A 20,677-nucleotide genomic window follows, 5' to 3' on the forward strand; every position below is an offset into this window, starting at 1 on the left:
GTGAAGCCTAAGGACCCAGGTTCAATTCTCCAGGTCCCACGTAAGCTAGATGTACATGGTGGTGCTTGTGTCTGGAGTTTCTCTCCAGTGGCTAGAGGCTCTGGTATGCCCATTCTCTCTTCTCTCTCTCTCCTTCCCTCCCTCTCTCCATTTCTAGCAAATAAATAAGAAAAAAAGAAGAAAAATAAATATAAAAAGGTATCTGTGTTTTTCTATCATTCATATTCAGCATGGTCTGGGATGCCCATCTGCTAGGAGTTAGTATCAAGGTGAAAAACACTGGAGCCTGAGTAAATAGTGTGAGAATATCTGAACTCCTGAAGAGCCCCTGTCCTCCACAGAAGTGCAACAAAATGGTTTTTAATTTTAATTTTATTTTATTTGAGAGCAAGAGAGAGAGAAAGAGAGAAAATAGTTGCGCCAGGGCCTCCAGCCAGTGTAAATGAACTCCAGACACGTGCACCCCCTTGTGCATCTGGCTAATGTGGGTCCTGGGGAATCAAGCCTCGAGCCGGGGTCCTTAGGCTTCACAGGCAAGTGCTTAACCGCTAAGCCATCTCTCCAGCTCAACAAAATACCTTTGACAGGAAGCAAAAAATTTTCATCATCTTCCTTGACATTGCAGCTAGTAATTGTTGGGGGCTTGGTAGTGGGATGTTTTTATTTTTTCCCCCTTCCATTAACGTAATAATGAGGCACCATGATTTCCTGCATTTTATACTTACGTGATGGAGGCACACAGAGGCTAAGTAACTTACCCAAGATCACACACAGGGCCAGCAGAAGGGCTGATTTCAAGCTATTTTTTGTATTGCCGGGGATGGAACCTCATGCACGTTAGGCAAGCATTCTCCCACTGAGCTACACCCAGGCCTCCAGTTTGTTTTGAATTTCTTCAATGGAGCAACTCCTTCCTGCTAACATAGGAGCAGGGAGACACAGAACCTGGGAATGAGACTAAGAGACCCTCTGCTTGTCTATTTTGGCCTGGGGCTGCTTGAGCCTGAAGGAGAAAGTAGAATGTTCCCAGAAGCATGCTGCATAACAGCAGGGAAGTGGAAGGAATGAAAATATCCCTCAACACATGAATGGATAGTCAATGGAATACTATTCAGCCATGAAAAGGAATTAAGACTTGACCCATGCTTCTCCACTGAAGAACCTTAAAACATGATGCTAAGGGAAGAAAGTCAAACATAAAAGACCACATATTGTTACATTTCGTTTCTGTGAAATGTTCTGATAGACAGATTCATAGAAACAGAAACATTAGCAATTTTCACAAGCCCCAGGACCCAGAGGAGGGGAGTGAGGAACGAGATTAGCCAGTGTGGAGAATTTCACAAGTTTGAGAGTATACAAAATGACTCAACTGTACACTTTAAGTTTTGAAAAGTCAAGTGTGGACATGCGTCTGTAATCCCAGTCTAAAAAAAAAAAAGGCACAGTATGAGAATTATATCTCAATAAAAACAAGTAAACAAAGAGTTAAACAACAGCGTTTTCCTATCAAGTCCCAGAGCAGGATGCTCTCTTATGAAGCTGGGCTGTGAGAGCCAGGCTCTGGGCTGAGCAGGGACTGAGAGTGACTCTGCCCAGGCTGCTTTGCTAGCTATGGCATGCATGACCTGGGACAAGTTTGTTCACCTCTCTGAGCATCAGTTTCCCCATCTGGTCAAGGCTGTGGGCTTCACATATACAGAAAGGTCACTTCTTCCTGAACCTGGGATGCATTCCTCAGGGAAGTCCCAGTCTCCCTGGGAGCCTTCTATATGCCAATAGTTTTCAAAACCCCAAGTTGTTTCTGTTCACCCCCACTCACTGGGGCTCCTGAGCAGGCTTTTTAGAAAGAGACGAATAAAATGCCTTTGGAATCTAAGCTCATCCACTCTGCTCTGTCCCCCCCACCAAAGGTTCCCCCTTTAACTCTCCCATTGTAATCAAATTTCTTGCAGATGAGACTTGTCCTACAGTTGCAAACAGGACCTGGTTCTTTCCCCTCACGTTTCCATACAGCAGACTCAATATTTATGCTTTTCTTAGTACTGGGGCGATGTTCAGAATTGTTATTAAGACCGGTTCATAAAAATATTAATTCAACTAGATATGGAATTCCTTTTCCTTTGATTATTAAAATACTTGCCTCTTGGTGTTGAAAAATGCAAGCCCCAGAGGTCATGGTCAAGTAGTGTCCACTCTAGTGTCTCCCTTCTCTGCTACACGCAAAGCTGGCTCCCTGAATATGCTATCAGTGCCTCCAATCATCTGCAGTCTTTCCTTACATGTGCTGAGGGGTAGGGAAAGAACAGTATTTTAAGCCTCTAGAACACTCCCTCCCGCTTCAATGTTATTTTGTTCATTAAATTCAAAAGCGCTCCTTTCCCGTGAGTCAAAAGATCCAAACCCCTTGCAAAATCAGTATAAAAAGCTGAAGTCGGTCCTACTAAGTAGTCTATGGTATGAGAGCACAGTAGGGCACCTGAGAGCCAAGGTCTTGGGCTGCGGTGCGGGTTACCAGGAAATCCTGGCTGGGTCTGGGCTTGGCGTGAGCGTGCCGCGGAGGGGCCGCAGCCAGGAGTACTAATGAGATAATGAACGCGAAAAACTCCAGGCAGAAGGCTGCAATTCGCGCTGGTTCCCGGCGCTCTGCTGCGAGTGAGGGGAGCGAGCGAGGGGATGGGGGCTTTGTCTTAAAGCTAGGGAACACATTTTCACTAAGGGCTTTTTTAGCTAGAGAAAGTGTGCGGCTTTGAGTTGTCAGCAGCGTTTGCTTTTTCGTGAACGCAACTCATCCCCAGCCTACCCCCGAGGCCGACCCCCACCCCGGGGCAGGGGGGCTGCTGTGCCCGGATGGTGGCGCTCTGGGCCAGTGCAACCCATTCCCCCACCTCGCCAAGGAGGCTGGTGGGAGAGCAGAAAAACCTAAACAGCGCAAGTTGCTCTCCTTTTTATATTATTAGTGCCCGACATGAGCAGTAACTTTTAGGGGCCAACCAAAATCTACTTTCTTGCCCAAGGCTGTTGAGAAAGCCCGTGCGGTAATCGCGTCCCTTTAAGTTTTGCCCCTAACATTCGAATTCCCCGTGGCTCGCGCCTTTGGACGTCTTGAGCGCACCGCCGCGAACCGGACTTCTGAGGAGCGAGATCAGCGGTGTGAGCTGGCAGGGAAGGGGTGGAAGTGAGAGCTCGGACCTGGAAGAATAGGTGAGAAACATATTGACTGGGGCTGGAGCCTCTGGGGGCCGCCAGTGGCTCCTCCGCAGCCCGTGGTCCGCGACGCTGTGCCGCAGCTCAGCTCAGCTCCCCAAACCTGCTTGTCTGCTCACGCCTCCCAGAAGAAGCGGAGACACTCACCCCGAGGTGCATCAAAGAGCCAAGTGCAACATCAGGGCGTGTTTTCCGTTTTACCCCCCCCCCCCCCACCAAGTAGTTCCTTACCGCCCATCTCCAGAATGCCTGGGACTAGGAGGGTGTGAGGTCCCCCTCCGACTTGTCCCAAAGCTGGGCTCTGAACGGCCACCGGATGACTGGGATGACTGCCCCCTTTCCCCACTGCCAGGGTTGCAGACCTGCTCCGTGCTTCCAGAGTAGGGCACAGGGTACATTTTTTTTCTTTCTTGGAGAGTGCACAGTTGAGACAGGGATGGAGCGGTTGCTCCTTGTGGCCAGGAAAGAAGCAGACCCACTCCCAGCGGTATCCCAAGCAGGATTTCTTTACTGAGCAAGGACCCTAATTTGTCCTGGCAACCCAGAGCTCAGAGCCCAGAGCCCAGAACAATTGTCATCTGTACCCCACAGGATGCACAAAGTTATGGGTAGGCAAGAGCGCAGGGAGTGGAATAAATCTTCTAAGGAAACTGTAGAGGGCTGGATCTAGGGTTGAGGGGCCATCGCAGATCCCCCACATTGTCTTGGGGGACGAAGAATGGCTTGGGCAGACATTAGACCCCAAGAATTACCCAATAAACCCACTCTGGAAGCTACATCTCTTTGCCAGGTGTTTTTGTTGGAGGGACAAGAAGAACTTGCTAGAAACGGAAGCATAGCAACTCTGAGCTAGTCACGAAGCAAGGTACTTGGGGGATTGGGAGGGGGGCTGGCTACAGAGGAGGGGAAGCACATACAAGGCAGTCGGAAACAAGACGGCGCTTTGTTGTGGATTTGTCCACGGAGAGGTGCTGACTGAGGGAGGGGGTGGTCAAGAAGCTCTGATTGGTTGGGGGGAGGGGCTAGGGGTGGGGCCAGCCTCCTTTTGAGGCTTTAAAAGCTCACCGGAGAGGGGCGGGGAGCTGTCATTTGCTCTCTGAGCTTCAGGGAGTGCGCCACGTTTTCCAAGCGCTCCTGATACCCAGCAGGTGTTTGCTTTCCGGGGCCGCTGCGGATCCTGAGCTGGCTGGGAGAGCTTGGCGGCCTCAGAGAGCACCATGGGACCCACCCCAGCGGTCCCCACTCCATACGGCTGCATAGGCTGCAAGCTGCCGAAGCCCGACTACCCACCTGCCCTGATCACCTTTATGTTCTGCGCAATGGTTGTCACCATTGTTGTAGACCTGATCGGCAACTCCATGGTCATCCTGGCTGTGTCGAAGAACAAGAAACTCCGAAATTCTGGTAAGCCACCCTTCCTTTCCCTCCCCAGCGGGCAGTAACCCCGCTCCCCAATTCCCCACAAGCCCGGGGGCGGTGGCGGTGGAAACTCGGTTCTGCCAGGGTCCCTAGTCCGGGGCGCGGGGCAACTCGCAGAGTCCTGTCCCTTCGGGAGACCGGACCAGGAGGCACCCGAGCGGAGCGTCCGGCTGAGCTGGGGGACAGCCCGTAGAGCCGGATCTCAGCAGGGGAAGCCGCGGTGGTGCGAGCCGCTCTGGGAAAGTTAAGTTCGCGGCGGCCGCGGCGGCGCTCACTAGAGCGCAGCGCCGCGGCCGCCCCCCGCGGCAGCGGAGACCCCGCTCGTAGAGGCCGGATGGAGTGGGGGGCTCTTGCGCCGTCCCCCGCGGAGGACTGCAGACCCGGCTCCCGCGTGTGGAGCTGGGAGGTCCGCGCCCGCTGGGGCGAGCTCCGTCCGCCTGTCCGAGGGCGCGCGGTGGAGAAGGGGACGCCCGGCGCGGCGCTGCGGACAGTGGCAGCGACAGCGGCAGCCGCGATCGCGAGGTCTGTACCGGGGGTCTCGGGGTACGGGCGGCAGAAAGGCGCGGAAGCTGTGCGCCGAGCGGGGCGGGGGAGCCGTAGAAGAGGCCAGAACCAGGTAGGGATGGATGGGAGGGAAGCGGGAGACAACCTTGGGGCGCCGAGAGACTCCGGCTGCCTAGCGCGAGAGCGGGACACCCCCAGCATCTCGGGGGTCCGCAGCGAGGGGGGAGAAAGCTGCGTAAGAGGATGCAGGGCGCTGCTACCCGATGGGGAGGGGGACTGGGAGCAGGAAAGCCGTAAGCCCCGTTTTCAGGTTGGGCGGGAGAGGGAGTAGACTCTGGATGGGAGGGGGAGCGAGGAAGGACCCTCAATTCCTTACTCAGGCAGAGGCACCTAGACCGCGGTGCTCGGGTCTCCGCTGCCAAGGTGTCGGTGGGCTTGGGGGAGAGCAGGTGGGGTACAGGGTCTGGGAAGGGTAGAAACTTCCTGGCCAATGTCTGATGAATTACTTTGTTGGCACGAGGGGTCACGAACCCCGCACGACTTTCCACACTCAGTCACTGAAAAGTTTTTCAACTCGGGTGGGGTGTGTGATTTCTATCTCAGCCCCCCAGAGACGGAAGCCCCTGCCGACCCGGAACCTCACCTGCCCCGAAAGGCGGTACCCAGGGCACCTGCGAAGCCACCTCTCTTTTCTTCTTCATTCTTTCTGCCGTGCAAATAAAAGTGTCTGTGGTGGTTGTGGTTTTTGCTTTTAACGCTTTACCCTATCTCTCTGGAGTTCATTGGTTTGAAGGAAAACTCTAGAAAAAAAAAATCCCTTGGTAGAAAGTGCTGAGACGTTGCGCAGGCTGCGATTGCTACACCTTTGGGCTTTTAAAAAGGCTCTCCGCCTGCACATCGCCTCTTTCTACTGCTCCTTGTGAAAGTTTTTTTTTTTTTTTTTAACAACGAAAACGTCCTATCACTTCCCCACAAAAGGGGCGCGGGGTGCTCCCCCACAGCTACGTTGTTTGGCTCACGCAGGCCTTTGCGGGAGACTGGCTTGGGGATTTCCCTTTAACTCACGCTGACTACTTCTCTGACCCCAAACCTCATGGAGCAGGGCTTCCTCCCCTGCTCAGGGATTTCTCTTGGGTTACCTGGGAAATGGTAGTAGGTATTTGTCTGGGCTCAGTCTAAAATTACTACCTGATCCCTTTGAACAAGGCTGCCTAAGAAAACAGCCCTAAGACTTAGAAAGGTCTCTTTACATACTGCATCCTGTTATATTATTCCTTCTCCCCACTTTCCAGCTAATTCCTAAGCACGACTCCATCCATCTCCAGTGCCCCCCTTCCCAGCCCTCCCCCAGAATGGAAAAGGTGGCGTTGTTTAATTTTGTCTCTGTCTAAAATGGCGTCAACAGGACTCTGTCTCGTCACATTGCGTTCATCCTCATGCTCTGTTTAACAGCCGCTTCTTTGTCAGAGAAGTGACATAAAAAAGGAAAGAAAGGGGGCAAGGACAGGTCTCCCACACCTGATGTGCCTCAAGGCACTAAAAACAAAACTTCTTTAAAAGAATTTTCAATTGGCACCAACCCAGCTGGCCCTTTCCTGCACCTTTAGCATGTAGGTTGCCACACTTTAACCATTTATTCCTCTCCCCACCCCCTCTCTCTTCATATTTTGCAGGGAACATCTTCGTGGTCAGCCTCTCTGTGGCTGATATGCTGGTGACCGTCTACCCCTACCCTCTGATGCTGCATGCCATGTCCGTTGGGGGCTGGGATCTGAGCCAGTTCCAATGCCAGCTGTTCGGGTTCATCACAGGGCTGAGTGTGGTCGGTTCCGTCTTCAACATCTTGGCCATCGCCATCAACCGTTACTGCTACATCTGCCACAGCCTCAAGTACGAGCGGATCTTCAGCATGCGCAACACCATCATCTACCTGGTGGTCACCTGGGTCATGACCTTCCTGGCCGTCCTGCCTAACGTATACGTTGGCATCATTGAGTATGACCCTCGCACCTACACCTGCATCTTCAACCACCTGAACAACCCTATCTTCGCGGTGACCATCGTCGGCATCCACTTCGTCCTTCCGCTCCTTGTTGTTGGTTTCTGCTACATGAGAATCTGGACAAGGGTGTTGGCAGTTCGTGACCCAGCTGTGCAGAGTGCTGACCGCCAGCTCGCTGAGGTTCGCAACTTTCTAACCATGTTTGTGATATTCCTCCTTTTCGCAGTGTGCTGGTGCCCTGTCAACGTGCTCACTGTGTTGGTGGCTGTCAACCCGAAGATGGCAGGCAAGATCCCCAACTGGCTTTATCTTGCAGCCTACTTCATAGCCTACTTCAACAGCTGCCTCAACGCTGTCATCTACGGGGTCCTCAATGAGAGTTTCCGGCGAGAATACTGGACCATCTTCCATGCTTTGCGACACCCTATCCTGTTCCTGTCTGGCCTCATCACTGATTTCCGTGAGATGCAGGAGGCCCGCGCTCTGGCCCAAGCTCGCATCCGTGCCCGCGATCAAGCCCGAGAACAGGCTCGAGAACAAGAACGTGCCCGTGCCAGTCTCGCTGCCGAGGGAAACCCGCCGAGTGTCCGCAATGTTGCGCTGCCTGGGGATTCTGCATCTGGCCGCCCTGATCGTGCCTCTGTCCACCCCAAGTCCCACACCAGGTCTGCTTCTGCTTCTGCTTACCGCAAACCTGCCTCTAGCTACAACAAGTCTCACTTGTGCCACTCCAAGGCTGCCTCTGGCCACCCCAAGTCTGCCACTGTCTACCCTAAGTCAACCTCCGTCCACTTCCAAGCAGCTGAGCCTGTCCATTGCAAGCCTGCCTCTGTCCATTTCAAGGGTGACTCTGTCCATTTCAAGTCGGCTTCCAAGCCTGTCACTGCTCACCACTCCAAGTCCAGCCTCAGCCATGCAACCAGCTACCCTAAATCTACTCCTGCCTGTATCAAGTCCGCCCTCAGCTACCCTGAGCCCACTTCTGTTGACTATCTGGAGCCTTCCACCAGCCACGCTGTGCGCACTGATGCTGACCACTCTGAGCTCTCGGCCTCCCACTGCGCTGTGATCACCACCACTGGCGACCTTGAGTCTGACGTCATTGAACTCCCCGGGCCTGACTCCCCCGAGTCCTGTGAGCCTGCTGCTGCCCCTCCTGACCTCACGGTTGTCACCGTTGCTACTGGCGATGCCAGCGAGGTGGTTATTGATGTCGATGATGATTCCGATGAGATGGCCGTGTGAAAAGTGTCCTTGTGGGTGGTCAGGCAGGGGTCCACTTTGATTTGCTCTGAATACGTAACCTTTATGACACCCACACACCGACAGACATGCTGGCACGTTTTAGGCATATTCCTCTTTGGCATCCTGTGTGTGTATGCTTGCTATCTGAGACACCAAGTCTCCCTCCACTTTGACATCTGTGGTTCTGAGCCTGGCTGTTCTCCTACGGTTCACCTTCAGTCCTCAGTGATCCCCTGAGCTGACTCCCCCACTGCCCTCCTCTCCCTTTCCCCTATCTGATCTCCTCAGCCTTGTTCTTGCTTTCTTCTCCCGCTCCCAGGGTGGGGGAGGAGCGCATGCGCGCAGCATTCAAGGTGTAAATTGGTGACGCCTTCTGTAAGGTGACCGTGACTGCACAACTTTGTGTTCTAAGTTGTGTAACTGTGCTGTACCCTTCATGGCAGTCAGGAAAGAAGTTTCGATAAGTGCAAGCCCTCAGAGATTCCTTTCTAAATTTCAGCAACAAAGTGGAACTTGTATCTGTTAAAATACACTTTTATGCCTCTCAGGTCAAGTGGCAAAAGGAAGATATGTCATACCAAATCATTGTTGTTTTGTGAAAATTCAAACGTTGATGTTGATTTTTATAGATTTGGTTTTTACCCTAGTTTTACTCATTTGCCTTTCTGAAGTATTTTCCAGGACTTTCCTTCACTTACATCCGCAGACACAGATCCTTTCTTAAGTAATTTCTGACAGTTGCTAAGATCAATCACAGTCAAGTTTGCGATATCATAAGCATAAGTAGTCTTTATCTTGAGATTTTTCTTAAAACAGCCCGATGTTTTGACACATCGACTTTTCATTTTTCTTTTCCATTCACAGGGAATTGGAAGCCATTAGAGTAGCCAGAATGAACGGCGTATGCTGTGGAGGTTTTCAGTGAGAGCTCCTCTCGAAGCCTCTCTGATCCTCCTGGTCAGGGGAGGGGATGGCAGCCCCAGTCAGTCACGGCTACCACCACCTGGCTAAGGTGCAGGGACAGGACACACTTGATAACCCAGCAAGGGGTTTTCCTCTAGAATTCCAGAACAAACCGCTGTTTGATGACATTTCAATTGCTGATTCAAATTGACACTTTAATCAAAGTTTACTGTACAGAAGCTTGTAAGGACAAGTGGAGATGTATTAGACTGCCTTAATTCTATTCTGCATCTGTGTAGCAATTAAATAAAAGTGGTTCTGTGGCTTTAGTATGTGTCTTGTATCACTTACTTTGGGGAGGGTGGCTAGATCTCCGTGGAAGAGCACTGGGAGCCAGTAGGCTTGGGGGGAAAATGCCAACTTGGGCTGCTGTGCTTCATGGCTAGTTCCAGGCGCTCCTCAACTCTATTCCTTTCATTCACAGACCTTGGGGAGGCGGTAGGGGATAGGGACACTCACTGAGAGTGATTTATTTTTTATTTTGGGTTTTTTCGAGGTAGGGTCTCACTCTAGCCCAGGCTGACCTGGAATTCACTATGGAGTCTCAGGGTGGCCTCGAACTCACAGCGATCCTCCTACCTCTGCCTCCCGAGTGCTGGGATTAAAGGTGTGCACCACCACACCCGGCTATTTATTTATTTTGTAACCAGTGCACATGGTCTGAGCTGCCTGCTGTCAGACATCTGGACCTTTCCTATCTGCTACAGCTTTTGACAACCAAGTCCTCTTCCCCTTGTGAAGTTAGCTCTCAATCACGTCATTGTCTTACAAGTGGCAGGGACGGAGGGGAAGAGCTCGTGAGACAATGGAGGGACACGAGGGGAGGAGGTGGGTGGTAAGACCCCAGTCACTGGGTTTTGCTCTCCGGAGTACAGTGCCATGAAGCTGCTCAAAAGTTCAGTATGAGTCGAAATGCACTCACTATAATCTAGAGTGGGACACCATGTTTAAAAGCAGGTGTGCATGAATCCCCATCTTACTTTCTTGTCCTTTCCTTAACCCACTGAGTTAGACAGGGCTGCTCGTGGGTGGAAGGTGATTTACTGTGGAATGGGATTAATGCTGAAGAAGAAGGCTGTTAATGGAAGGGGTGAGGGGATAAGAGAGGGTAATTGGAAGTAATAAGATCAAAACATATTATACACATGTAGGAAAATATCAAAAAATGAAAATAAATAAAATAAATCTTATATAGAAAGGTATGCATACATAATGGATGCACACATATGTAGATGTCCGGAGTTTCACGTCTGAGGCTTTCATAAACTGAACTAGCCTTAGCTATCAATGTCCAAGTTGCATATGGAGCGTCCACAGAGCTGCCCACCACACGCCCACCGAGTGTCCAATTTCTGCCTGGTGCTCTTGCATGTCTAAAAACGACGCTTACATATGTGCTTAAAGACTGGCCAGTGGTCAGCCCCTTTACGCTTCCATCCAAAGATTTCTCTAGGAGCCACTGCAAAGTGACCACACCAAAGGTGCTGTGTCCTGATGCTCCAAGCTGCCATTCTCTGGGGCTCAAGGGCTGCAACTTTGTTCCACATACTTAACTCCCAGTGCCTAAGGAGTCACAGAGTCTCATGGAGGCAGCCACCTCCACCTACCTCTGGGGAACAAGCGTGGCCACACCCCTCCCGTAGTCACCCCCACTGGAGCCAGTAACAGGGCAAGCACAGTGTGAGACCTCTTCACTTCATACTGTGCCCAGAAGCCCAGAAGCAGTCACTGCCTAAGCCCCAAGAAACTGCTCCCTACCACCCCCAGGAGTCAAGATTCCCCCGGAACCACATTCCTGGCTTACCGCAGCCACTTGGCTGACCTGTGGCTTGAAGCTGGTTCTGTGTATCAAGGTTCAGGAGCACTTCCGAGTTCTATGCAGGATATTGCTGACTTCCTTCTAGAACAATACTGTTCCATAATCAAGGAATTCAAACAGGTAAGCAACTTTCATTTTATGTCTTTACCTTGGTTTGGTTTGAGACAGAGTCTAGAGGTTCAGGCTGGTTTCGAACTCAAGATGCCCTTGCCTCAGCCATACCCAGCAGCAAGTAACTTTTACCTGGCAGGCTTTTCCCAGTTTTTAGTCTTCTTTCCTCTGTAATGAAAATATAATTTGTATTTCGTGAAGTGACAGCTTGACAAGTTTTTCTCTACCCTACCCCCCCCCGCCCTGACCCTCCATCATACATTTTGCCTACTATAAAATTCTGTAAGAATTAAAATAGAGTGTGCATTCTTTTGTGGCCAGTTTCAGTTTTAAAAAAAATGAAAAAAAAATCCAGAGCAGCATCCTAACCAGGGGAAGTTTATAGTTCAGCAGCATTAATTATATTCTCATTTCCAGAAAGTTCATCAGGTCCCACCAAAACTCTGCATCCAGTATGATCTCTCTGTTCACACCCTCCTTGTGCCCTAGTTTCTATCCCTGCATTCTGTTGCTCTGAACCCCCCTATTCTGGGCACCTCGTGTAAATGGGATCATATATTTGCTTTTCCATGCCTGGCTTTTCCCACCTAGCATGTCTGCATGGTTCTCCCGAGCTGCAGCATGAACCGGGAATCTATTTTTATGGTTGAATAATATTCTACTGTACAGATATATAGTGTTCTGAACTCGGGATTTCTACTCAGCTCTTGACTGACAGGTTGTTTTTTTTCTAGGCAGTCGTAAACAAGGCTGCTGCAGCCACGGATGGACAAATACCTTCTTACGTCTTGGCTTTCCATCCCCTTGGGTATGCATGTAGCAGTGGAATTGCTGGATAGTCAGATTGGTAGTCCACTTTCTTTTACTCAGGATTATAGCTCTGAGATTCATTTATCTTTCTGTATATCTCAGTAGGTTTTGCTTTATTTTTATGAATGTGCCACAACCTACTTACTGATTGGACTGCTGATGAAAACTGTGTTATTTCCATTGTGGAATTGTAACAGTGTAAAACATGCTTCAAGCTGGGCCTCAGCTCAGTGGTCCAGAAGCTCCTTAGCAAGGGGAAAGCCACAGGCTCCGCCCCCAGCAATACTAATAAACTTCCATAAGCGTTTTGGGGTATGTCTTTTAATCTATTTTGCATACAGTGAGGTATGCTAATTCAATGGACAGCTCATTCAGTATGAAGCTCAATAAAGTTTTACATGTGTGTACACACATGTAACCACAACATAGATCAAGCTATAAAACAGTTCCTCCATTCTAGAAGCTTCCCTGAATAATTTTGCTGATTCTTGAGCTTCATTTACTTGAAAACATAGAGAATTCACATTCTTCGTTCTGGCTTTTTAAAAAATATTTTATTTTTATTTATTTGACAGAGAGAGAAAGAGAGAGAGAGAGGGAGGGAGAGAGAGAGAGAATGAATGAATGGGCGCGCCAGGGCCTCCAGCCACTGCAGACGAACTCCAGAAACGTGAGCCCCCTTGTGCATCTGGCTAACGTGCGTCCTGGGGAATTGAACCAAGTCCTTTGGCTTTGCAGGCAAATACCTTAACCACTGAGCCATCTCTCCAGCCCCGTTGTGGCTTTTTCATTCATCATTTTGTCTATAATATTTAGCCACATCACTTTGCCCAGTGGTTCATTTTTGTTTTTGTTTTTGTTTTTGTTTTTGAATTTTCAAGGCAGGGCCTCACTGTAACTCAGGCTGACATGGAATTCACTCTGTAGTCTCAGGGTGGCCTTGAACTCATGGTGATCCTCCCACCTCTGCCTCCCGAATACTGGGATTAAAGGCGTGTGCCACCACTCCGGGCCCAATGGTTCATTTTGTTATTGCTGTGTAGAACTTCACTGGATACATAAAGGACAATTTTAAGTGCGCTCTACTGTGGCTGGACACTTTGGGCTATTAGGAACCTTCCTGGCCATGCTTTTGATGTGAACATAGACGCATTGTTGCCAACACTCTGCATTTTCAGCCTTCTTACTGTTTGCTGTTCTAATGGTCCCAGCTTGCATTTCTCTAGTGAACAATGATATAAATTGTGTCTTCTTTACTAGTGACCCTGAACATTTTTTTTGTTGTTGTTGTTGCTGTTGTTATTCAAGGCAGGGTCTCACTCTAGTCCAGGCTGACTTGGAATTCACTATGTAGTCTTAGGGTAGCCTCGAACTCATGGAGATCCTCCTACCTCTGCCTCCTGAGTGCTGGGATTAAAGGCATGTGTCTCCACTCCTGGTGACCCTGAACACTTCGACAATATTAAAATTGAAATTTATTCATCTTAGCGACTTGTAGCTAAAAATACTTTTGTGTGGGTGTGTGTTTCATGGATAGTTACTGTCAATCTGTGGTTTGCTTTTTTTCTCACTTAGCTGTAGTATTTGTGAGCAAAATTCCTCTACATTGTTAAGCAAAAATGTATTAGTTTTTTTCTTTTGTGACTATGCATTGTGCTTAATAAATTTATTTTTAAATTTTTTATGAGAGAGAGAGAGAGAGAGCAAGAGAGAATGTGAGTGAGCCCGAGATAGAATTGGTGCAGCAGAGCCTCTAGCCATTACAATCGAACTTCAGATGTATTTGCCACCTTGTACACATTTGTGACCTTGTGTGCATGTGTGACCCTGTGTGTTTGGCTTAGGTGGATTCTTGGGAGTCAAACCTGGGTGTTTAGGCTTTGCAGCGTCTTAACCACTAAGTCATCTCTCCAGCCCAAGAAATTTCTGGTTAATCTAATACAGTAAGTATATTCTATGTTTTCTTTTGAAATGTATTGTCTTCTCTGTTATATGTAAGTGTATGTTCTATCTTCAGCTAATTTTTATGTGTGTTGAAAAGTAAGGGGATGAGATTAATTTTTAAATGGCTAAGGATCATATTTTCTGTTTATTTTTATTTATTTATTTGAGACTGATAGAGAGAGAAAATGGCAGAGAGAGAGAGAGAGAGAGAGAGAGAGAGAGAGAGAGACAGAGAGAGAGAGAGAGAGAGACAGCTAGAGAGGGAATGGGCGTGCCGGGGCCTCCAGCCACTGCAAATGAACTCCAGACGCGTGCGCCCCCTTGTGCTTCTGGCTAACGTGGGTCCTGGGGAATTGAGCCTTGAATCGGGGTCCTTAGGCTTCACAGGCAAGCACTTAATTGCTAAGCCATCTCTCCAGCCCTAAAGATCATATTTTCATCTTATCACCATTTATTTAAAAATCCATTGGGCTGGAGAGATGGTTTAGAGGTTAAGGTGCTTGACTGTAAAGCCAAAAAACACAGGTTTGATTCCCCAGGATCTACATAAGCCAGATGCACAAGGTGGCACATGTGCCTGGAGTTTGCAGAGGCCCTGGCGAGCCATTCTCTTTCTCTCTCTCTCTCCCTCATTCTCTCTTAAAGAAATAAATATTTAAAAAAATCTTTTGTTTCACTGATTGGCAATGGAAATTTCTGTCAATTAGATAATCATAAATAAATATCAATCATCTATCTGTCTACTTTTGGATCTTTTATTCTGTATATTCTTGCATCAATATATTATTTTAAAACTTTAATAACCTATAACTTAACTAATGTATCAGGATATTAGATATATAGTAAACTAAGTTTTTACTTATATACATATTATGTAACTCCCATCCAAATGAGGATATAGAATAGTCTCTGTACCCCAGAAAGCTCTTTCTTGGTCTAACACAGTTAATATAGTCAGACAGTTACCACTGGTTTTATTACACTTTATAGAAAAAGAATAATATAATATGTATGCTTCTGAGTCTGGCTTCTTCTATTAAACATGTTTTTGAGATGTAATCATGTTGTTAGATGGATGTAAGAGAGTTTTAAAAAAATTTTAAAGAAACATTTAAAGATTCAGAATAAATTTAATCTGTACTAAGCTGAAAAGGCATTAATGAAGTGCTATGAAATTCTATTTACAAAACCAAAATGAATTTGTAAGAAGACACATTTTAACACTTTCCATAGTAAATAAGAATATCTTTAGCCATCTTTTGATTGATGTTTGTTTTCTTGGTATATAATTCATATTTTATTCAGTTCAATGTGTTTAGATCATTCATAAAGTTGATCCACTTACCATTATCTAATTCTTAAATATTTTCATCACATGAAAATAAACCCTGTAGCCATTAATATTCATTTTCGATTACCTCTTCCCACATGGGAGCTAATGGTTTTCTGTGAATATGCATTTGCATATTCTGTACGTATCATAGAAACAGAATCATACAATACAGAGCTGTGTCTCACTTAGAATGTTTTCAAGGTACACCTATGCTGTAATATGTAATATGTAGCCGCATCTCATGCATTACCTTTGAGTTGTTGTAGACAATTCTATTATAGACATTCATGTATAACTATATGAGTCCTTATTTTCAGTTCTCTTGGGCACATATTCATTAGTGCATTGCAGGATCACATGGAAATTATGTATTGAAATTTCACTCAGCTACATCATTCTATTCTCCCATTAGCAATTCATGAGCACTGCTCTTTCTCCCAGCCTTACAGGCATTTGCTATCTTTTTTTTTTTTTTTTTTTTGAGGGAGGGTCTCGCTCTAGCCCAGGCTGACCTTGAATTTACTCTGTAGTCTCAGGGTGGCCTCAAACTCAAGGTGATCCTCCTACCTGTACCTCTGGAGTGCTGGGATTAAAGGCATGCGCCACCACGCCCAGCAGAGTACTTTGACTTTTTGAAAATAACAATTGTCAAAGATACGGTTATAAAGTTTCTCTCAGTGTGCTTTTGACTTGTCATTCCCTAGTGATTAGTGATGCTGAACATATTTTTTGTGCATTGATTGGCCATTCTATATCCTCTTTGGAAAATATTATTTGAGTCCTTTGTTCATTTTTAAATTAGACAGTATTTTGTAGCTGAGTTCTACTAGTTCCTTATACATGCTGTCTTGTAATACCTTATCAGATATACTATTTGCAAATGTTTTCTGCCGTTCTGTGGGCTGCTCTTTTTTTTTTTTTTGTTTGTTTGGGGGGGTTTGTCTTTACTTAACCGTAATATGTATCTCAAGATCACTGGAAAAACTATTGAGTATTGTCACCACAAAAATTATAAGCATTTAAAGGAATGAATATGCTAATAAGCTTGATCATAACACAATATATGTACCAGAACATCACCTTGCAACCATAAGTACCTACAAATTGTGTTGTCAATCACAAATAAAATAGTAAATTAAGAAGGGGAGATCATGTATAAAATACTCCATGTAGTATTTGAAAATGAATGTGTCCGGTAATTATTATTTTACATATCCATATTCCATAACCATAACTTTTACCCTGAAACATATATATTTATGTGTATATATATATATATATATATATTTTTTTTTTTTTTTTCTTTTTGGTTTTTCAAGGTAGAATCTCACTCTGGCCCAAGCTGACCTGGAATTCACTCTGTAGTCTCAGGGTGACCTCGAATTCATGGCCATCCTCCTACCTCTGCCTCCGTAGTGCTGGGATTAAAGGTGTGAGCCACTATGCCCAGCCAAACATATTTTTTATAAACACTTTATTTATCTAGTAAGAGAAAGAAAGAGAGAGAGTGGGCACACCAGGGCCTCCAGCCACTGCAAACGAACCCCAGATGCATGAACCACCTTGTGTATCTGGTTTATGTGGGTTCTAGGGAATCAATCCTGGGTCCTTAGGCTTCATAGGCAAGTGTCTTAACTGCTAAGCCATCTCTCCAGCCCCTAAAACATATTGAAAATTGAGAATAACAGGGTGTGGGCTTTTACATCTTTTACATCCCCTGTCTGTTCTTCACTCTCTCCTACCCTCCTTCCTCTTCCTTCCCTCACTCCCTTCTTCCTTCCTTCCTTCCTTCCTTCCTTCCTTCCTTCCTTCCTTCCTTCCTTCCTTCCTTCCTTCCTTCCTTCCTTCCCTTTCTTTCTCTCTTTCTTTTTTCTTTGGGGGGGGCGTAGCCCATGGTGGCCTCAAACTTCAATGCAACCAAGGGAAGTACTGGGAAGACAAGGTATACACTGGGCTGGGCTAGGATTGTCTTCTTTTTAAAGTTTTTTTGTTTATCTTTATTTATTTATTTGAGAGTGACAGACAGAGAGAAGGAGGCAGAGAAGAGAGAGAAAGAGAATGGGCATGCCAGGGCCTCCAGCCACTGCAAACAAACTCCAGACGTGTGCACCCCCTTGTGCATCTGGCTAACGTGGGTCCTGGGGAATCGAGCTTCAAACCCAGGTCCTTAGGCTTCACAGGCAAGTGCTTAACTGCTAAGCCATCTCTCCAGCCCTAGAATTGTCTTTTGAACAATGATTGTTGTTGCGGCCAGGTTCACATTGTGGATAGAAATCACCCAACTAAGAGTAGCTTGGGGGAATAAAAGGTTTATTTTGGCTTACAGGCTCAAGGGGGAAGCTCCATGATGGCAGGGAAAATGGACATCACTCCCTGGCCAACATAAGGTGGACCATAGTAACAGGAGAGTGTGCCAAACACTGGCATGGGAAAAATGGCTATAACACCTATAAGTCCACCCCCAACAATATACCTCTTTCAGGAGGTTTTAATTTCCAACTGTTATCAGCTGGGGAGACTAGCATTCAGAATAGCTAAGCTGAATATCAGAAAACAGGAGATCATAAAAGATTCCAAAGAAAGTTTATCTCACTGATAGGAGAATAGCATTAAAAATTCCATAAAGTTCCAGGTGTGGTGGCACATGCCTTTAATCCCAGCACTCAGAAGGCAGAGGTAGGAGGATCATCATGAGTTCGAGGCCACCCTGAAACTACATAGTGAATTCCAGGTCAGCCTGGATTAGAGTGAAACCCAACTATTGCAGTCAGGTTTACATTGCTGGCAGAAATCACCCGACCAAGATCAGCTTGTGGGAAAAACAAAACCAAAAACAAAGGTTTATTTTGGCTTACAGACTTGAGGGAAGCTCCAAGATGGCAGGGGAAAACAATGGCATGAGCAGAGGGTGGACATCACTTCCTGGCCAACAACAGACGGACAGGACCAGGAGAGTGTGCCAAACACTGGCATGGGGAAACTGGCTATAACACCCATAAGCCTGCCCCCAACAATACACTTTCTCCAGGAGGTGTTAATTCCCAAATCTCCATCAGCTTGGAACCTAGCATTCAGAATACCTACATGTATGGGTGACATATGAATCAAACCACCACACCTACCTCAAAAGAACAACAATAACAAAACAAGATTCCATCAGTCATATCATCAGCAAGGAGAGGAGAATGAACTATTAAAAGAAAATAAATTATCAAGCTAAAATTTGGTATCTAGTAAAATTATCATTTAAAAGTGAAGGGAGGGCTGGAGAGATGGCCTAGTGGTTAAGCACTTTCCTGTGAAGCCTAAGGACCCCGGTTCGAGGCTCGATTCCCCAGGACCCACGTTAGCCAGATGCACAAGGGGGCGCACGCATCTGGAGTACCTTTGCAGGGGCTGGAAGCCCTGGTGTACCCATTTCTTTCTCTCTCTGTCACTCTCAAATAAACAAATAAAATAAACAAAAAAGTGAAGGGAAATAAATATTTTCTTAGAAAATAAATATTAGGAAGTTAGTCACTAATAGAACTAACTTGAGGGCTGGAGAGATTGCTTAGCGGTTAGGGCACTTGCCTGAAGAGCCAAAGGACCCAGGTTTAATTCCCCAGGACCCATGTAAGCCAGATACACAAAATGGCACATGTGTCTGATGTTCATTTGCAGTGGCTGAAGGCCCTGGTGTGCCCATTATCTTTCCCTCTTCCTCCCTCTCTCTCTTCCACTGTCTCTCACATTCATAAATAAAAATATATTAGAATTATCTTGGAAAAATTTTAAAATAAATTCTTTCAAGAAAGGACAAATAACATAAATTGCAAGCTGACTTCTTTACTTCAATAAAGGAAGAACATTAGAGAAGAATAAAGCTAAAATAAAGTTCCTCAGTTTTGTTTTTCTTAAATGATCTAATAAGCTTGTTCAAATAAAAACAGCAACAGCACACAGTGTCTGAGTAAGTGGCTGGATCACAGTACTGTCAACAGAGAAGGTAAGAAAGAGTTGGGGCTGCTCTGCACAAGGCATGCAAAGTGCCCAGAGGGTGATAAAGTGTTATTTGAATGTAGCTTTAGACTAGGCATAAATGTCTACTTCAAACCAGGGAAGCCACTAAAAATAAAGAAGTATAATTATAATATAACAGAGAGGGGAGAATATAAAATGACAACTTGTGAGATTTCACCTGGAGAAAGCAGAAAGAAAGACCAAGGCAATGGATAGAGTATAGTTATACATATGGGAGAGATTGATCCAACCTTACCAATAATCCCTGAAATTACAATGTTTCCAAATATGAATTAAATATCAGAGACTCTAGCCTGGCATTGCAGTGTGTGCCTTTAATACAGCACTTGGGAGGCTGAGGCAGTGAGATTGCTTTGAGTTTGAAGTTGGACTTGGCTATATAAGTGAATTTCAGGGCACCCTGGACTATACCATGAGACTTTGTCTTAAAACCACCACCAACAAAATAGCTAGTATTATCAGAGCAGATTTAAGAAAATAAACCTTGGTATGGGGAAGTGGCTCAGCTATTAAAGGTGCTTGCTTGCAAAGCCTTCTGGTCCCAGTTGGATTCCCTAGTACCCACATAAAGCCAGATGCACCAAGTGGCACATGAGTGTGGAGTTCATTTACAGTGGTAGGAGGCCCTTGTCTGCCTATACTCTCTCTCTTTTTTTTCTCTTTTGCAAATAAAAAAATTAAAATTAAAAAAATAAAACCCATTTATATGTGCCCACAAGAAACACATGTAAAGTATAAGGACAGCTAGTTTCAAAACAAAGGTATAGAAAAAGACCATGCTCACACTAATTGAAAAAAAGCTGCAGCAGCTGTGTCAATTTCCAACAGCGTGCTCTTCCTAACATGGAGATTACAAAATAATGAAATAATAAGAATAAATAATAATCCTTGAAATTTATGACCTGAAACACAGTGTCAAAATATAATTCCAATGTTACTAGAACTATATGAAGGAAGAGTCAAGTCAAAAAATGTAGTGGATGATTTCCACAGCCCTGTACCAGCATGTGACTGAGCTGGCAGTGGAAAATCAGTTAAGACACGGTTAAATTGAACAGTGCCATCAATCAACTGAGTCTAATTGACATTTATGTAATACTTCATTCAACACAGGCAGCACACACAGCCTTATGAAGTTCATGTGGATCATTCACCCTTGTGTTCTGGGTAGAAATATACCTTAGGAAGTTTAAAGGAGCAAAAGTAATATGTATCTTCCCAGATCTGTGAAGTTAAAGTAGAAATTAATAGCAGAAAGAGTGCCAGAAATCTTAAAACAACTAGAAATTAAAGGCCA

General features: G+C 46.2%; 1 protein-coding gene across 1 annotated transcript; it reads left to right on the forward strand.

The window, feature by feature from the left end:
* The first annotated feature begins 4,421 nt into the window (after positions 1-4,421).
* Gpr50 (G protein-coupled receptor 50) lies at positions 4,422-8,377 on the forward strand. The gene is made up of 2 exons (XM_004668919.3): positions 4,422-4,611; positions 6,804-8,377. The coding sequence occupies exons 1-2, from the start codon at positions 4,425-4,427 to the stop codon at positions 8,375-8,377; spliced, it is 1,761 nt and encodes a 586-aa protein (XP_004668976.2). The 5' UTR covers positions 4,422-4,424.
* The last annotated feature ends 12,300 nt before the right edge of the window (positions 8,378-20,677 follow it).

Source organism: Jaculus jaculus, chromosome X, assembly GCF_020740685.1.
Source record: "Jaculus jaculus isolate mJacJac1 chromosome X, mJacJac1.mat.Y.cur, whole genome shotgun sequence".
Lineage (NCBI taxonomy): Eukaryota > Metazoa > Chordata > Mammalia > Rodentia > Dipodidae > Jaculus > Jaculus jaculus.